Source organism: Aulonocara sp. 'chitande type north' Nkhata Bay, linkage group LG1 (assembly GCF_057382095.1).
Source record: "Aulonocara sp. 'chitande type north' Nkhata Bay isolate Kocher_YH1m ecotype deep benthic linkage group LG1, A_spYH_male_GT1.1, whole genome shotgun sequence".
Lineage (NCBI taxonomy): Eukaryota > Metazoa > Chordata > Actinopteri > Cichliformes > Cichlidae > Aulonocara > Aulonocara sp. 'chitande type north' Nkhata Bay.
In genome coordinates, this window is record NC_141344.1 from 40322610 (window position 1) to 40337743 (window position 15134).

The window sequence follows — 15134 nt, forward strand, 5'->3', positions numbered from 1 at the left end:
GCCTCCTCCTTTACATCAATATCTTAGTCTGGCTTGGTTTCTCAGTAGGTTGAATAGGTGTTCATCATCCTGTGAACCCAGTTGGTTCAAGGTCTGTTGCTAAGTCGAGTTTTAAATAGAGGCAGTGGAGGAGTGTGCTTTGAAATATTCATCATCATTAAACATGAGGACAGCCTTAGTTATGCCCTGTCCTACATTAGCCATTCTGCTGGCCACTGCATCTTTGAGCAGCCCATAGATAACTGGGTGAGGCTTGATAAATCAGATGTCCAGCATTGAGGCTTTATACTGCCTGAAGTGCCAGTCCAGCTCTATCCCTGTTCTCTTGCTGGATAACCTTTTGCAGCTAAATATGTTATTGACCGGTAAATGTAAAAAACAGGATATGTAGGATCTTAAAAGAACAGCGTATGTGAAAGTGTTAACAAATAACAGTATACCCTTGTAGTGCAGGTAATTCCCCGAGAGAAACCTGTTCCCACTGTTGTTTTCCTCAATTCTACAAACACTATGCAGACAAAAGTATTGGGTCACACCTTTAAGTCTTTGAAAGCTCTTTTCAGTAGGGCTGCAGCTATTGATTATTTTAGTAATCGAGTAATTATTCCATCATGTAATGGGATAAGAAATACTTTTGTTTTATTAATGGGCAACAATAAAATATTAAAAAGTGAAAAAACAGAAGGAAGTGGTCATCTGTCAAAAAACTAAACCCTTTGACTTTATTTATGTGCCATATTAAAATGATATTTTTGAACGAAAACATTTTTTTAAATGCAAAAATACATAAATAATAAGTACAGTCAAAGGTCAAAGTCAAATAAAATAAAATGTCTATGCAATAGAAATTTCTAAGGCATTGAAATGTACCTGTACTCTGTGTTCAGGCTTGCTGATCGTAACAGGAGCACTGACAGTGTTTTGTCTCCAACATAGATGGTATTGTCTGTACGGTCGGCAAGGTCAGTCTCTTAATTGCCCCTTGGGGAACAATAAAGTCTTCTGAATCTGAATAGTTTTAAATCTGCAAGTGAATGAAGGAGATGTTGCCTTTAAGCCTTTAAAGGAGAATGAGTGGCTGTAATGAAAACACCCAAGCATATCATCATTCTGAAGTTTGACCTGTACTTTGATGCAAAATGTTTGTGATGCTGAAAACAAGACATTACAATGGTGTAAACCTTTATTAATATTAGTAATAATTAAGTAGTAACCTAACAACCCTAAGGTCAGTGGACTAGAGTTTTATTGGCTTGTAAAAAAGTTTTTGTTTTAAGATTTTTACATGTTAATGCATTTTAATTAATGTCTTGATGCATTCTCAATCATCCAGGAAAATAAATCTCCAAAGTGAGACTGAAGAGGTCACTTGGATGAGTGACGAAACGTTTCTCCCAGATAACGCGACATCCAGATGAACAGAATCAACCTTTGAACATTTTAATTAATGCAATATTTATTATACATTATTATATTATTTCACCTTATTTCACAAAAGCTTTTAAATCAATATGGTCTAGTGCACCCCATGTTTGCTGCAGATATCGCTTCCACACTACAAAACTCAGTGTGGTGCATAATTAAAAATATTAAAGCAGACTGACCTCAGCTTTTATCAACTAGCACTTAGTTTAGGTGAGTCTCCATCTCATTTTCATTCAAAAAGGTGATCAACATTTACTCTGTACTGTACTTCAGTACTTTACAACTCACAGGTATCTGCATTACTTGAACTTTGGTTCTCCTTTTTATTATTTTTATGGCTGCTTTGATATAATTTGTATTTTACTTCATCATCTGACAGTTTATATTACTGTGGGAATTTGTGTGTGTGTGTGTGTGTGTGTGTGTGTGTGTGTGCGTGTGTGCTGCATCTAGTTCTCTATCCATATTTACAATAATAATGTTCAGCTTATGTCACGACAACCTTACTTAAATTTTGTGGCTACTCTGAGTACTATTAGCTAAGCTAACATTAGCTACTAACCTACTGTTAGCTACTCTGTTAGTGGATAGTATGTGGCACAAGGTAATAACTACAGGAGACATTGTCCTAAATATAACTTTAGGAATAAAAAAGGTTTTACTTACCTCATATTTTTCATATCACACATGGTGTCCTGCTTGAAGAAGAAAAAACCCACTTCTTATTTAATGGACCTTAATACACAGCAACACACTGGCTACATTTAAACCTTTGATCATTGTTATAACACCAAGTGCTTTTTTGAAATAGAGGTTTAATTTCAGTGTCCATAATGTCAGTGTGAGCAGCAATCAAACAGCGTTCCCTGCCTCTTTATTTGTTTAATATGAATATAGGACCAAGGAAACATACACATTCTCCTCTTTTGCAGTCTTGCATTTTAAATGAAAAACTTCAAAACATGTTTTAAAAGACGTTTTACCCTTAGGCAGCCAACACAATCCAGCTTCTTATGCATGTTTTAAAAGCTCAGACACTAAATGAAATTCAACATCAAAAAAAAAAGACACCTTTCCAATTGCAGACTCCTAGCTCAGCAGCCTGGGCTCCCTCGAAGCGTGAAGAGCCAATAAGCAAGTTTTGGTAATCGATAGTGTGAGACAGTCCAGCACTGAAACATTCTTATGCTTAAAAGATTGAGCAGCAAGAAAAACAGCAAAGAAATTAAAAAGCTAAAATCCTTTGGGAGCCCAATCAGCATCCCAACTGAAAATAAGCGAGGCTGACATGAAACATGGCACTCGGTGTCCTGGCAAATGTACGTGGCTGAAAGGTGAGCGTATTTCGAGCCCACATTTCTAACAACTACTGAGTCAGGGTAGCAAGCTTTACTGAAAGGTCACTGAGAAATCCAGATTGTGTGACAGATCCAACAACAGTTGCATTGCCGCTTTCTCTCTGTAGCATCCTGCACTAGCTTGATCCAAATGACAGGAATACCGCTGTCTTTGAGGGGAACTAACGCTGCCTCAAAACATTTGGTGAGGGTTTGAGAAGTGACAGACAACCCAAAAGGCAGAACCTGGTATCTGTAGGTTACAACTTTGAGTGCAGACCTTACAAATTGGCTGTGGTCTAAGTATACAGCCACATAAAAGTAAGCAGGTTTCTTGGCAAATGAAAGGGGGCCAGTTTGAGTCCAGCCACTGGCATAAATCCCCCTTGGTTGCATCAGAAAAGAAACTGTACCAAATGAAAGATGTGGACATGCCTGCTTTGGTGACCCTTGTACCAAGAAAGTAAGTCAGTGTAGTTTTAGATCAGTTGTTGTAACCCAGTATCTTTAGTCAACTCCATTCAAAAGTGTTAGCATCTTAAACTTGTAAGACTGCAGACGCTTGCTTAACGCATGCAGGTGGAGAATAGGATGAAAAACCTCTCCCTTTCTTTACAACAATAAATAGAAACTCTAACAACCTTTGTTCATTTTCTACCTTATTATTGCCACCGCCTTGTCTCCCACAATAATCTTTACTACTGAGAAGAAGTGAGACGGCCTGGTCCAGAATTATAGCAACAGTTATTCACCCACAGATGAGGAACAAGCTGAGGGAGGTGTGCAGAGGTGTGCTACATCTTTGAGCCTCTGTTTAGTCTGTAAAGGCCTCAACAGTTACAAATAGAAATTTGTAGTATGTCTATGCTGTCTTACATATACTTGCTAATGGTAGCTTATGTCTGTATACTATATGTATACACAATAAAGCTAACAGTAGGCAAAAACAGAACGCAGTTTTATCCCCCCAAACAAGGTTCATCATGCTGAATTTGGCTGAACTTGGCAGCTAGAGGTCAACATCAGCAGGACTTGTTATTTTTATTTATTCATCAGCAGGGATTGTTTGATTTTCGTCATCAGCTTTGTCTCTCAGCTGTCTTTCTTGGATAGAATAGAATAGAATAGAATAGAATAGCCTTTATTGTCATTGTACAGAGTACAACGAAATTGGAGTGCCACTCCCTTGGTGCAAGTTTCAATAATAAATATAAATGTAAAATATAAAAAGTACAAAAAAACAATCGTAAGTACTCAAACAATAGTATGTACAATATATACAGGATAGCAGCATTAATATGATGACAGTATGAATAGCAGCATAATATAATGACAGTGACGGTATGGAATAGGTTCAGTTGTTTTTGTGCTTATTTACTACGGTGATAGCTCTGGGAAAGAAGCTATCCCTGAATCTGTTTGTCCTGGTTTTATGTGACCTGTACCGTCGGCCTGACGGTAATAGTTCAAACAGTTGGTTGCTGGGGTGAGAGTGGTCCTTGATGATATTGCCAGCTCTGCTGAGGTACCGAGAGTTTGCAGTGACCTCCAGGCTGGGCAGAGAGCAGCCAGTGATCTTCTGGGCTGTGTTGATGACCCTCTGCAGTACTTTCCTGTCTGCAGCTGAGCACCCTGCATACCATGTTGTTATGCCGTACGTTAGGATGCTCTCTATGGTGGCTCTGTAAAATGTCACCAGCAGCCTCTCCTCCAGGTTGTTCCTCCTGAGCACTCTCAGAAAGTGGAGACGCTGCTGGGCCTTTTTAACCACCGCTGTAGTATTTGCAGTCCAGGAGAGGTCATCAGAGATCTGCACGCCCAGAAACCTCATGGAGTGTACCCTCTCCACACAGCTCCCGTGAATGTAAAGTGGGGCCGGGTCTGCTCTGCCCTTCCTGAAGTCCAAGATAAGTTCTTTAGTTTTCGTGGTGTTCAGTTGGAGGTTGTTAACTGAACACCACTCAGTCAGTCTGTTGACCTCATCTCTGTAGTCCGACTCATCCCCCCTTGAGATGAGTCCAACCACTGTGGTGTCATCCGCGAACTTCCAATCCGGATCATATCCAAGTGGAAATGCAATACACAATATTTGTATTTTGTAAAGTCATCTTTGTTGTCTTTATACTGATATCCAGGTGTACAGTGTATGCTGCTCCTCCAGCTGCTGCACAAAGTACATGACATACAATGCACAGATACCAGGGCTCCCTTGTTAGAGCCAAAGGAGTCATTAAAAACAATAGCTTTCTAGAGTGATGCAGAGGTTCTTTAATCCTTTTAATTGAGCTTGTATAGACTAATGCATGTGAATTGTCTGATGTAATATTTCAAAACACTGGACAGAGTTTTGGTAACATTTCAGTATATTATTGACTGCTACATCATCACTACTTGCTCAGACATTGACATAAAAAGTAACAAGTCAATGCATTTGAAATTACACGTGTTCCTCACAAAATGCACTCGGTGGATATTGTCAGGGGATTACTCTTGTGTGGAATATGAATATGTGTACATTTTGTAGTTTCAGAATAATCCCTCAAGAAGTCACTCAGGCATTTCACCCTGGACCAAGTTATTGTAAAGAAGGACAGAATGGCATCACCAGAGAGCCACAGCATAGATAATTAAAATTAATTGTGTGCTCATTTCATAGATGATCAACAGGGAAATAGTGAGCAGTCCCTCTCCTGAAAGTTATGCTCTCTGAACTCTCCTGGTCTTAATCATATGCTCTTTGTATGCTTTGATCCATAGTAGTCATAGTAGTATATATATATATATATATACTATATTACATATACTTGCTAATGGTAGCTTGACATACTCACGGCATATGGGTAGAAGCTGAGCAAATGAATTATGAAAAACAACAGGAATAGATATCTGAACCCTCAGCCATGCAGCAGCGTGTCACAGTTGCCATAACAGACTCATCGAAAATCTTGAGCGTTGTCCAACAGATATTAAAAAAACCCTCAGCCATTTCACAAAATAGAGACAGGGCTAGCCCTTCCTGTACAGTTCAGTGGTGTTTTTGTCTCACTCCAGTTTGTTGTCAGTGTGTACTCCAAGTTATTTATAGTCCTCCACTATATGGATGGAAACGGGGACCACAATCGTTTCATTGGTCTTTGTCACATTGAGCTGCAGATGGTTCTGCTTGCACCACATGTCCACTGATTCCCTGTGGTCTGTTTCATCACCTCCACTTATTCATCCAACTACCGCAGAGTCATCAGAAAACTTCTGAAAATGGCAGGTGTCTGTGCCGTGATGTAAAGGGTGAATAGGAAAGGGGAGAGGAGCGTCCCTTGTGCTCCCCGGTGTTGCTGATAACCTTGTCAGCCACACAGTGTTGAAGACACACATATTATGACCTTCCTGTCAGGCAGTCTATAATCCAGGGCACGAGAAGGGCATCCACCATCCATCGCTTTGAGTCGTTGAGCTAGGAGGGTCAGCCTGATAGTGTTGAATGCACTGGAAAAAAACATGACCCTCACGGTGCTTGCTGGCTGGTCCAAATTGGTGAAGACATGATGGAGTAGGTAGATGACGTCACTATGAGGTGGGGCTGGTAAGTAAAGTGAAGGCGGCCTGACTATAGGTCGGAGCTGATCGAGGGTCTTCGTGATGTGGGAAGTCGGTGCCGCTGGGATGTGACGTCTTTGCTACAGCATGACCTCTTCCACAGTAGGCCAATTGATTTCCTCGCTGTGGGGCTCACAAAACGCCTACCAGTCTGTTGCCTCAGAGCAACTCTGCATTTCCACTAGGGAAATACCTCCTAATACTCCTTGTGGTCACAGGTTTATTCTTCACAATAAGCACATATGGGGGTGCCGAGTATGGCCTGGAAGTTCCGGGGGCAAAATGGGATAAGCCCCCAAAGGTGATCGGGAATAACTGAGCTCAGATCCTGTGGGACTTCCATATACACACAAACTGGTGATGGCTGACCAACCTGGCATTGTAGTGGTGAAAAAACAAAGGAAGAAGGCCCTAGTGATAGTGATATCAATACCAAGTGATAGCAACATCAAGAAGATGGAAAACTTAAAGCTTGAGAAATAGGATTTGATAGCATCCAAAACCTCCATTGTCAGCAAAAGCAACCAGTTTTGGATAAAGCTTGTTCCAGCATTCGGGCTTTAGAGATGTTCTTTTTCATGTCCAAACTCATAGCAGCAGTAAAACGCTTTGAAAGTGTTGGAATGGGAATTCCCATCAAATTAAAAACAAGCACAAAGTGAAATTAACAGTATCATTTTGTACTGAACATTTAAGTGAAGCAGAAGGTCATCGTTGCCCAGTTTGGATAACCTATGTTTTCTTTTGTGTGAAATTAGATTTTTAATTCTCATTGATCATATCCACATTCTCCCTTTTAGTATCTACCTTTGGGCTCTTCCCAGTATTACCACACACTTGTATTTTCCAAGTATATTTGGCCCCTTTATTCTTCCCTCAATATTTCTTGTTTCTATTCAGTTTTTTGTGTCTTTTTTCCATCATGAAGAATGTTTAAATTATGAATGAATATTTTTTTGTTGTAGTGTTTATAAAATATCTACTTTGGATCTTTTCTTGTATATTGTGTGTATATTGTATAAGAATGTTGTACAGGCTTTGCTTTGTACAGCACTGTGCAAAGTTTGGGAACTGGTCTACTTTGTCAGGGATGTCAGAATTTGAAATTCTCAGAACTTTTCTGAGTATTTTTTTCTTTCTGTATTATTTCTACAGTATCAGAACAATCTACTTGTCTTCTTCATTCATGGGTATACTGAAGAGCTGAATACTGAAGTACTTCTAAGTATGTGTCCAGAAACAGAAACATGTAAATAAGAGGGCCATGACGAATCATCGTTTGTACTGCAACTGATGATCAGGTCAGGCCCTGAGGGCAGCGTCGTGCACTGTTTCTTGGACTGCATGAAGAGACTGACCGTGCTAAATCTACAGAGGAACTTTTTTCCCGGCTTCTTTATTAAAAGTATCAATTAGTAATACACTGCATTTGCACCACCAGTTACTACACGTGTCATCATTTTAACCAGGACTGAAATCCACCAGACTTCCACTTTCTTTTGGTAAAAACACGCAGTTTTGCTCGCGTCCTTGTGATCTCACAGGAGATGATTCGAATGTTCAGCATTCTTGACATACTCGCGGCATATGGGTAGAAGCTGAGCAAATGAATTATGAAAAACAACAGGAACAGATATCTGAACCAGTTATCTTCTATTTGCTGTTGTCTGTCTGCTGTCAAACTGTTGAACTACATCCAAATACATCCAAAATACAAGGAGGTTCAATTCAATTTCAATTCAATTTTATTTATATAGCGCCAAATCACAACAAAAGTCGCCTCAAGGCGCTTCATAGATACAGGTTGTGTTAATAGTATTGGCAGAATATTGCTTTTAATCTAATATGAACCCATCATGTCTGTGCATGTGTCTCCACAGTATGTCCCAGCAGAAAGTTTGGTAAAGCCTGTGCCGAGACCTGCTTGTGCACTAATAATGGCACTTGTAACCCCATCGATGGCTCCTGTCAGTGTTACCCTGGATGGACCAGCGAAGACTGTTCTAAGCGTAAGAGGAAACGTTTATAGCCGTTTTTGTACCGTAGCATTTATTAACTTCAGTTTCACAAAAGAACAAAGAAAATGTATGTTGTTATTCACCCCACGTGTTTTAGTTGATCAGTGAGAGACAGCTGAAGAAAAAACCTTCCTAAAGGCAGTCACTGGAGTGGCTTTGACATTAATTATCTTTCTTACTTTGAGCATCTACCACAGTCACTCAATTATCTGTAAGTTTAATGAGGGCACACAGCATCCTAATGTATGTCTGGTCTTCACTGTGGCAACATTTGACATATTATTATGTATTTATATATTACTAGACTTATACGTGTCTAGATGAATTGAATAAAAGAGAAAAAAGAGGAGAGAATAAAGTGCCCATGTGCAGAAGTGAATCCTAGTAACGACACTTTGACTTGCTGTGATGGGGCATTATAGTGTTGCTGTACAAGAGTGTGCTGACTTTTATTGCATACTCTGTGCACTGTATGTGTCTTTGTGCACTTATTTTTGTGTGCTTCTGGCAGCATGTCCTTGGGGCTCATGGGGCCTTGACTGCATCCACACATGTAACTGTCACAATGGAGCTCAGTGCAGCGCTACAGATGGAGAGTGTATCTGCAGCCCTGGATGGACAGGACTCTACTGCACTCAGCGTATGTTTCTGTCTCTCTCACACACACCGGCAGTTCATATACACATACAGACCAAGCAAAACACTCTGGCTGCTGTGAGAGCTCATCACTAATGCACACTCACTAGTTGCAATGTGTTAGTACCTCAAACCTTTAACTCCATCTAGTGACAGGTGAAAAAACTGCATACCCTTGAAATCCCTTCTTCTTATCTCCTCAATTCCTTTGTGGTTTCTAGTTTCAACACGGAAAAAGATTGAATTTCTCCATTTGCACTGCAAATTGCTGTCCAATTTGGAGTATTTGACTGAAGCTGATAGCCTCGTTCACTTGATAATTCATCCTGCTATTTCTATGAGCAGTCACATCATCAGTGAACCTCCAAAAGTTGATTCTGTTCAGTCTCAGCTGACTGCAGGTTTCCCCGATCTTTGCATAATGACTGAAACTAGCACCACCGAAGGAACGATGGGCTGGGAGGTCAGTTCCTTGATCATAATTATCACGATTCGTATGGGTGCTTGAAATCCTTGAAAATGCTTGAATTTTAATATTGTCTTTTCAAGGATTGAAAAGTGCTTGAATTTCAGATGTGGTGCTTAAACGTGCTTGAAACCATATTTCATTCACCACAAACAACTATCTGACCGAATAGTTTTCTTATCAGAGAAATAAAATGAGTTGCAAAGTGTAAAAGCTAAATTTCTCCGCCTGGGCTGCCTCGCACACATGTCAGTCTGTTTCAATGTGTGACCCCGCCCCTCCCTCCGGACAGTCGGGGGTGAGTGCGCTAAGTTGACGTTGTTGTTTTAATGAGTGTTTGATGGAAAACGACACTGGCGGGATTTGAGTCACATGACAGGTGAGTCCTAGTAAATAATTTCGAGTATGTGTACATAACACAGGCTAATGTTTAAAACTATGATTATTATTTTGCTAGCTATCAAACTTGCTTAACTAGTTAAAGTAAACATCTGTCTCCTGTTGTTGTGTCCCGTAGGAAAGAAGCATCAATATCTGATGAGCAGACTTGTTCATTTGTGCAGATTTCTTCTTTTGTGTGGTTGTTTTTTCCAAGTGGAGATGAGCATCTCTAACAAGTTGATTTGTTCACATTTGCACATCTGCATTTTTGAGAGAAATGAGTTTTTTGAGTTTGTGCACTATATGCATATAAGACAACCATTTCCTTTTTCAGTATTTTTGTGTGGTGCATTTTTCTCTGTTTTAACAAAAGAGGAACAAAGAACATTTAAGTCAACCTAAGACGATTTGTTTTAATTTTTACATGGTCTTACTGAGGTGATGCAAAGTGGAACATGCAATCTGTTTTTGGTAATGTGCTGGAAAAGCTTGATAATGGACCTTGAAAGTGCTTAAAAAGTGCTTAAATTTGACCCTGAAAAATGCTGATGAACCCTGAATTATGCAAATGTAAGATCAAAGCCCACCAATGGCAATGAGTACCATTCACTGGCTGCAATCACAGCATTGTAAGTTGGTGAAAGATGTAGCCTTAGGCCCCCTCCTCGATTCAGAGATGGTCTTTCCCTTTTTACGTAACTTGCAGTCAGCTGAGACTGAAAAAGTCACTTGGATGAGTGACGAAACATCACACTAGTGACCCAGTTCCACTGATAGCCATATATGTCCATGCAATAGTATTGCCTCTGCTATCTTTGACATCTTTCATCAATCATGTGCTGTACTTTGGTAAAGACCCTAAATTATTAGAGAAAAAAATTCCAACAATCAGATGATCCCCTACAAGGATCCCTTAAGGACCACTTAGTGATGATGGGAAGAAATCAGGCACAGGGAGGGACAGCTGTCTGCACAACAGGTTGGAGGATGAAGGGAAAGAGAAGAGAAAAAGAAAAATGCAGGGAGAAAAAGACAAAACTACAAATCCAATTCTAAAAAAGCTGTGAGATGGCTTTATGAGAATGCATCTCATAAAGCCATGTTTTATTCACACTAAAACACGGAAAACAGTTTACTATTTCATGAAAAATATTAGCTCATTTTGAGTTTAATGTTGTGAGCATGTCTCAGTGGGGACAGCGCCAACAACAAAAACAGGAAACATAAGTGATACTAAAAAAATATAAATATAAAAACAGCATCTAGTAGAATTTCTCACAAGGAAAGATCGGCAGGGGTTTACCAGTTTGCAAAAAAAATAATGTAAAATATCAAAAACTTTGAATATTTCAAAGTACCAGCAGACTGAGAGACAGCTTCTTCCACCAGGCCATCAGACTGCTGAACACGTCATAGACACCTCAGCTTCACTACTGGAACTTCAACATTATGCACTCCATACTGTATATAAATGCCACTGTTTTGCACATGTCTCACTCTGTATATTTTTATATATTTTATTTATTGTTTACTCTATTTAATTTGTAAAATATGTGTACACACACACACACACACACACACACACACACACACGTAGAAAAATATTTAGTATACACATCCATAAATGCATATACTATTATATATTGTACATATATTTATTAGTTTCAGATGTAGCCATTCTTGTATTTTGCTTGTTTACATTATTGTATTTTGCACAACTCTGTTGCTTGTGAAGCTCGCACACAAGAATTTCACTCACATGTGCTGTACCAATGTGCCTGCACATGTGATGTGACAATAAAAGTGATTTGATTTGATTTGATTTGATTTGAAGATTCTGTGAATCTGGAGAAATCTGTTTGTGCAGGGGAAACAAATCCCCCCGATGGAGCACTTCGCTCTCAGGCTGCTGGTTTACTTGTGGTTCAAAGGACATTTTAAAGTAGAATTGGAGGCTACAATACAAAGTGTCCAAAGACTCACAGACCTTTCACAATATTATGGACTGTAGAAGATGAAATAACCAAATCTTTTTTTAATTTTATGCTGAGAAATGTTATTTTTAAATTGTTACAATTTTCTCTTCTCACACTCTTTCACAGTAACTTGCACAGAGAGCTGAGACCCTCTCTAAAGCTTTGTTTTCTGTTTCAGTCCTGTTACAGATCTGTTACCAAATAGTTTTTAAAAATATATATATATTTAAAAAAAAGAAACTGGCAGATTTCGAATCTTGCTTGAGGCATCAGAACATTAATATTATGAGGATTCCAGAAGGTACAGAGAAAAGAAAGCCTACTGCGTTCATCTCAGATTATCTTCCATCTCCTGCTGGGGTCTGAATACTTTCAGGGGAAATGAGTTTGGTGGAAAGAGCACATCACTCCTTGGCCCCTAAACCTCTTGCGGTAGGACGTTCTTGGCCCCTCACTGTTGGGCAGCATTATCCCCAAAATAGGGAGGTCATCATGAAGATGGCCACACAGAAAGACCACAAATAGGTGTTTTGAAGCTCATGAGCAAACCCCTCTCTGTCAGTCAGGCCTCTGTAGACATTTTCTGTCTTTTCTTTTTTTTTTAGGGAAGAGTAAATTTTCTAAACTGGTCAATATGGCAGTGGTGGATTTAGAAGCCACTGGAAAAAGGCAGCAGTCCATTTTATAATGCATATAGCACATTATTGGCACACCTTATCCGTCAAATGTTAAATGCAGCTCGTCTTGCGTGAAGTGTTTCCAGCTGTGCGTCATGTAGCTGGAGTCGAGTGTTTTAATGATGCATGAAACGACACATTTTTAGACATAAGTTGTAACGGCGCCGTTTTCTTTGTGAGTATTTATTACACGGCGTGCTGCGGGGGAAAGCCTGCTCTAACGTTTGAGTCTAAGGTTTATTTTTTAGCACCTGGCGGCTCTTTTTTAAATTCTAAAAATCTGCTCTTTCACGTGATTCAGTTTATTTTGAAAAGTCTCAACAGGATCTTGAGCTTTATTGTGAAAGGTTTATGTGGAACATAAACAAGCGGACACGCGATGCTGTTACCGTCGTTGTTGCTAACGACAACGCATAAAAACAGGTGCTTGTCTGTCCGTAGTGTGGTTATATTAAATATAAGAGAGAGAGAACTTTACTACAGTGACATCAGAACCATGAAGAAATATTGCCGTAAACAGTTTATTTTGCGACACCACGAAACAAACGATAGCGTAAAATGAAACGATAGACGTTTTTATATCGTCATCGATATATATCGTTATATCGAACAACCCTAATTCTGGGTTGATTCAAACAGTGTAAGTGGTCATTATGATGCTCAGGCCATTCATTTCCTTATCAATGCTGTTAGCGAGAAAAACTGGAAGACCCCTGAGACACCTCAAATCTTTAGAATTAGAACATGTGTTACACCTACAGAAAATTAGATATTATAACAAACGAAGCAGGTCACTTTGAGAAAATGTGGTTAACAATCAAACAAAGTTGTAATTAACTTTGTTTGCATTGGACTATGAACACTTGCAACTTGCAGCTTCAGTATTAATGTGTCCTAGTTTGTATGTGTTACTCCAAAGAATCTCATCAGCCTAACACCTAATGCTCTCTTTTGAAACAACGGATGTGTGTGCCACAGCCATCACCTGCAGTCGTCCTCTTCCCCTGACTAATGCGTACCTTAAAGCAGATAACTCGTAAGCTGGAGAAGAGACGGCATCTAACTAATTTAGAACATTTTTGTTTAACCTGAAAAAAACGTTTTTGTCCTGTAAAACAAAACAAAAAGAAAAAACCTCTGCAAAGCTAGAATCACCCTGGTCTCCAGGAACACTTTGAGGACTTTTTGACCAACGTCTTTCAATGCACACAATAAACAGTCTCCTGGCAGCCTCCAGCTTCCACTCTGCTGTGGAACCCCCTCCTAGTTTCGATTCGAGTCATGGACACCCTCTCTGTACTTTTGAGATTGGCCTTAAAACTTTTCTTTTTGATAAAAAGTATTTGTTCTTCACTTACCTCTTTTTTTCACACCACTCTGCATTTAATCATTACTTATTATCAATTTCTTGTTCTCTTCCACGATGTGTTTTTGCCCCGTCTTCCTCTCCTCGCCTCCAGCAGATGGCCACCCCACCTGGAGGTTTCTTCCTGTTAAAAGGGAGTTTTTCCTTCCAGCTGTCACCAAAGCACTTGCTCATAGGAGGTCATGTGGTTGTTGGGTTTTCTGTTTTCTCTGTGTTATTGCAGGGTACCTTACAATATAAAATGCCTTAAAGCAACTGCTGCTCTGATTTGGCGCTATATTAAAAATTGATGTATTAAAATGTATTAAAAGACATTGAATTGAACGACACTCCCACACATTGTTACTCCATGCTGTAAGGCCATGTAAAGAACATCTTTTTTACGCTCTTCCATGTTTACTTCATTTTTCAGTCTGTGGTCCTGCGTTTATAAAGTTGATAAGTCACAGTAACCATGTATCTGTACATTTGCTTGACGCACAAAAGAAAAAAACGGATCCAAATCCGTATGTTATTTTCTTTTGACTAGTATCAGTTCTAGCCTAGAACCAGCCAAGTTTGTTTTCTGTCATGTCATTTGATTTGTCTGCTATAGGAGCTGTTTCTCCATGTTTTTGCATCACCAGAAATTTACATGAGAGAGTGTGGTCAGTTAAACGTCTGCATGAAATGAGGGTTTTGTTGAATTTCCACTTTGGTTCCACTGTGACAGAAGTGATTAGCTCGTCCCAGAGAAAATGCTTCCAAAGACATTTCACGTTTTTGATCATGTCTCTGCACAGAGATGGGTTCAGAGTGACAGAGTGAAATTGCTGCTGCTACTGAAAATTCTTGTCCACATGTAAAGCATAATATAGATTTTTTTTAAACCAGTGGTTGTTTCCCTTCAGGCTGTCCTGCAGGTTTCTACGGCTCTCACTGTGCTGAGGTGTGTCGCTGTCAGAATGGAGCAGACTGTGACCACATCACGGGACAGTGCTCCTGCAGGACAGGCTTTATAGGACACAGCTGTGAGCTCAGTGAGTGTGTTTAGTGGTTCTTACATGCAGGAGAGTTGCACATTCACGTGTTAAAGTTCAACATGTCTTAAATCCCTGTTCCTGTGTCCAGAGTGTCCCGCAGGGACATTTGGCTACGGCTGCCAGCAGCTGTGTGAGTGTATGAACAATGCCACCTGTGACTACGTGACCGGAACCTGCTACTGCAGCATCGGCTTTAAAGGCATCCGTTGTGACCAGGGTGAGAACAAATGGCTCTG

At 39.8% G+C, this 15134-nt stretch overlaps 1 protein-coding gene across 3 annotated transcripts in view; it reads left to right on the plus strand.

Moving 5' to 3' along the window:
• Positions 1-15134, plus strand: part of LOC147339562 (multiple epidermal growth factor-like domains protein 11) — a 255538-nt gene that overhangs the window by 222279 nt on the left and 18125 nt on the right. For all 3 annotated transcript variants that reach the window (XM_086296014.1, XM_086296003.1, XM_086296023.1), the window contains exons 17-20: positions 8237-8365; positions 8886-9014; positions 14767-14895; positions 14987-15115. In XM_086296014.1, coding sequence (XP_086152140.1) covers positions 8237-8365; positions 8886-9014; positions 14767-14895; positions 14987-15115 — 516 coding nt within the window. The remainder of the gene's footprint in view (positions 1-8236; positions 8366-8885; positions 9015-14766; positions 14896-14986; positions 15116-15134) is intronic.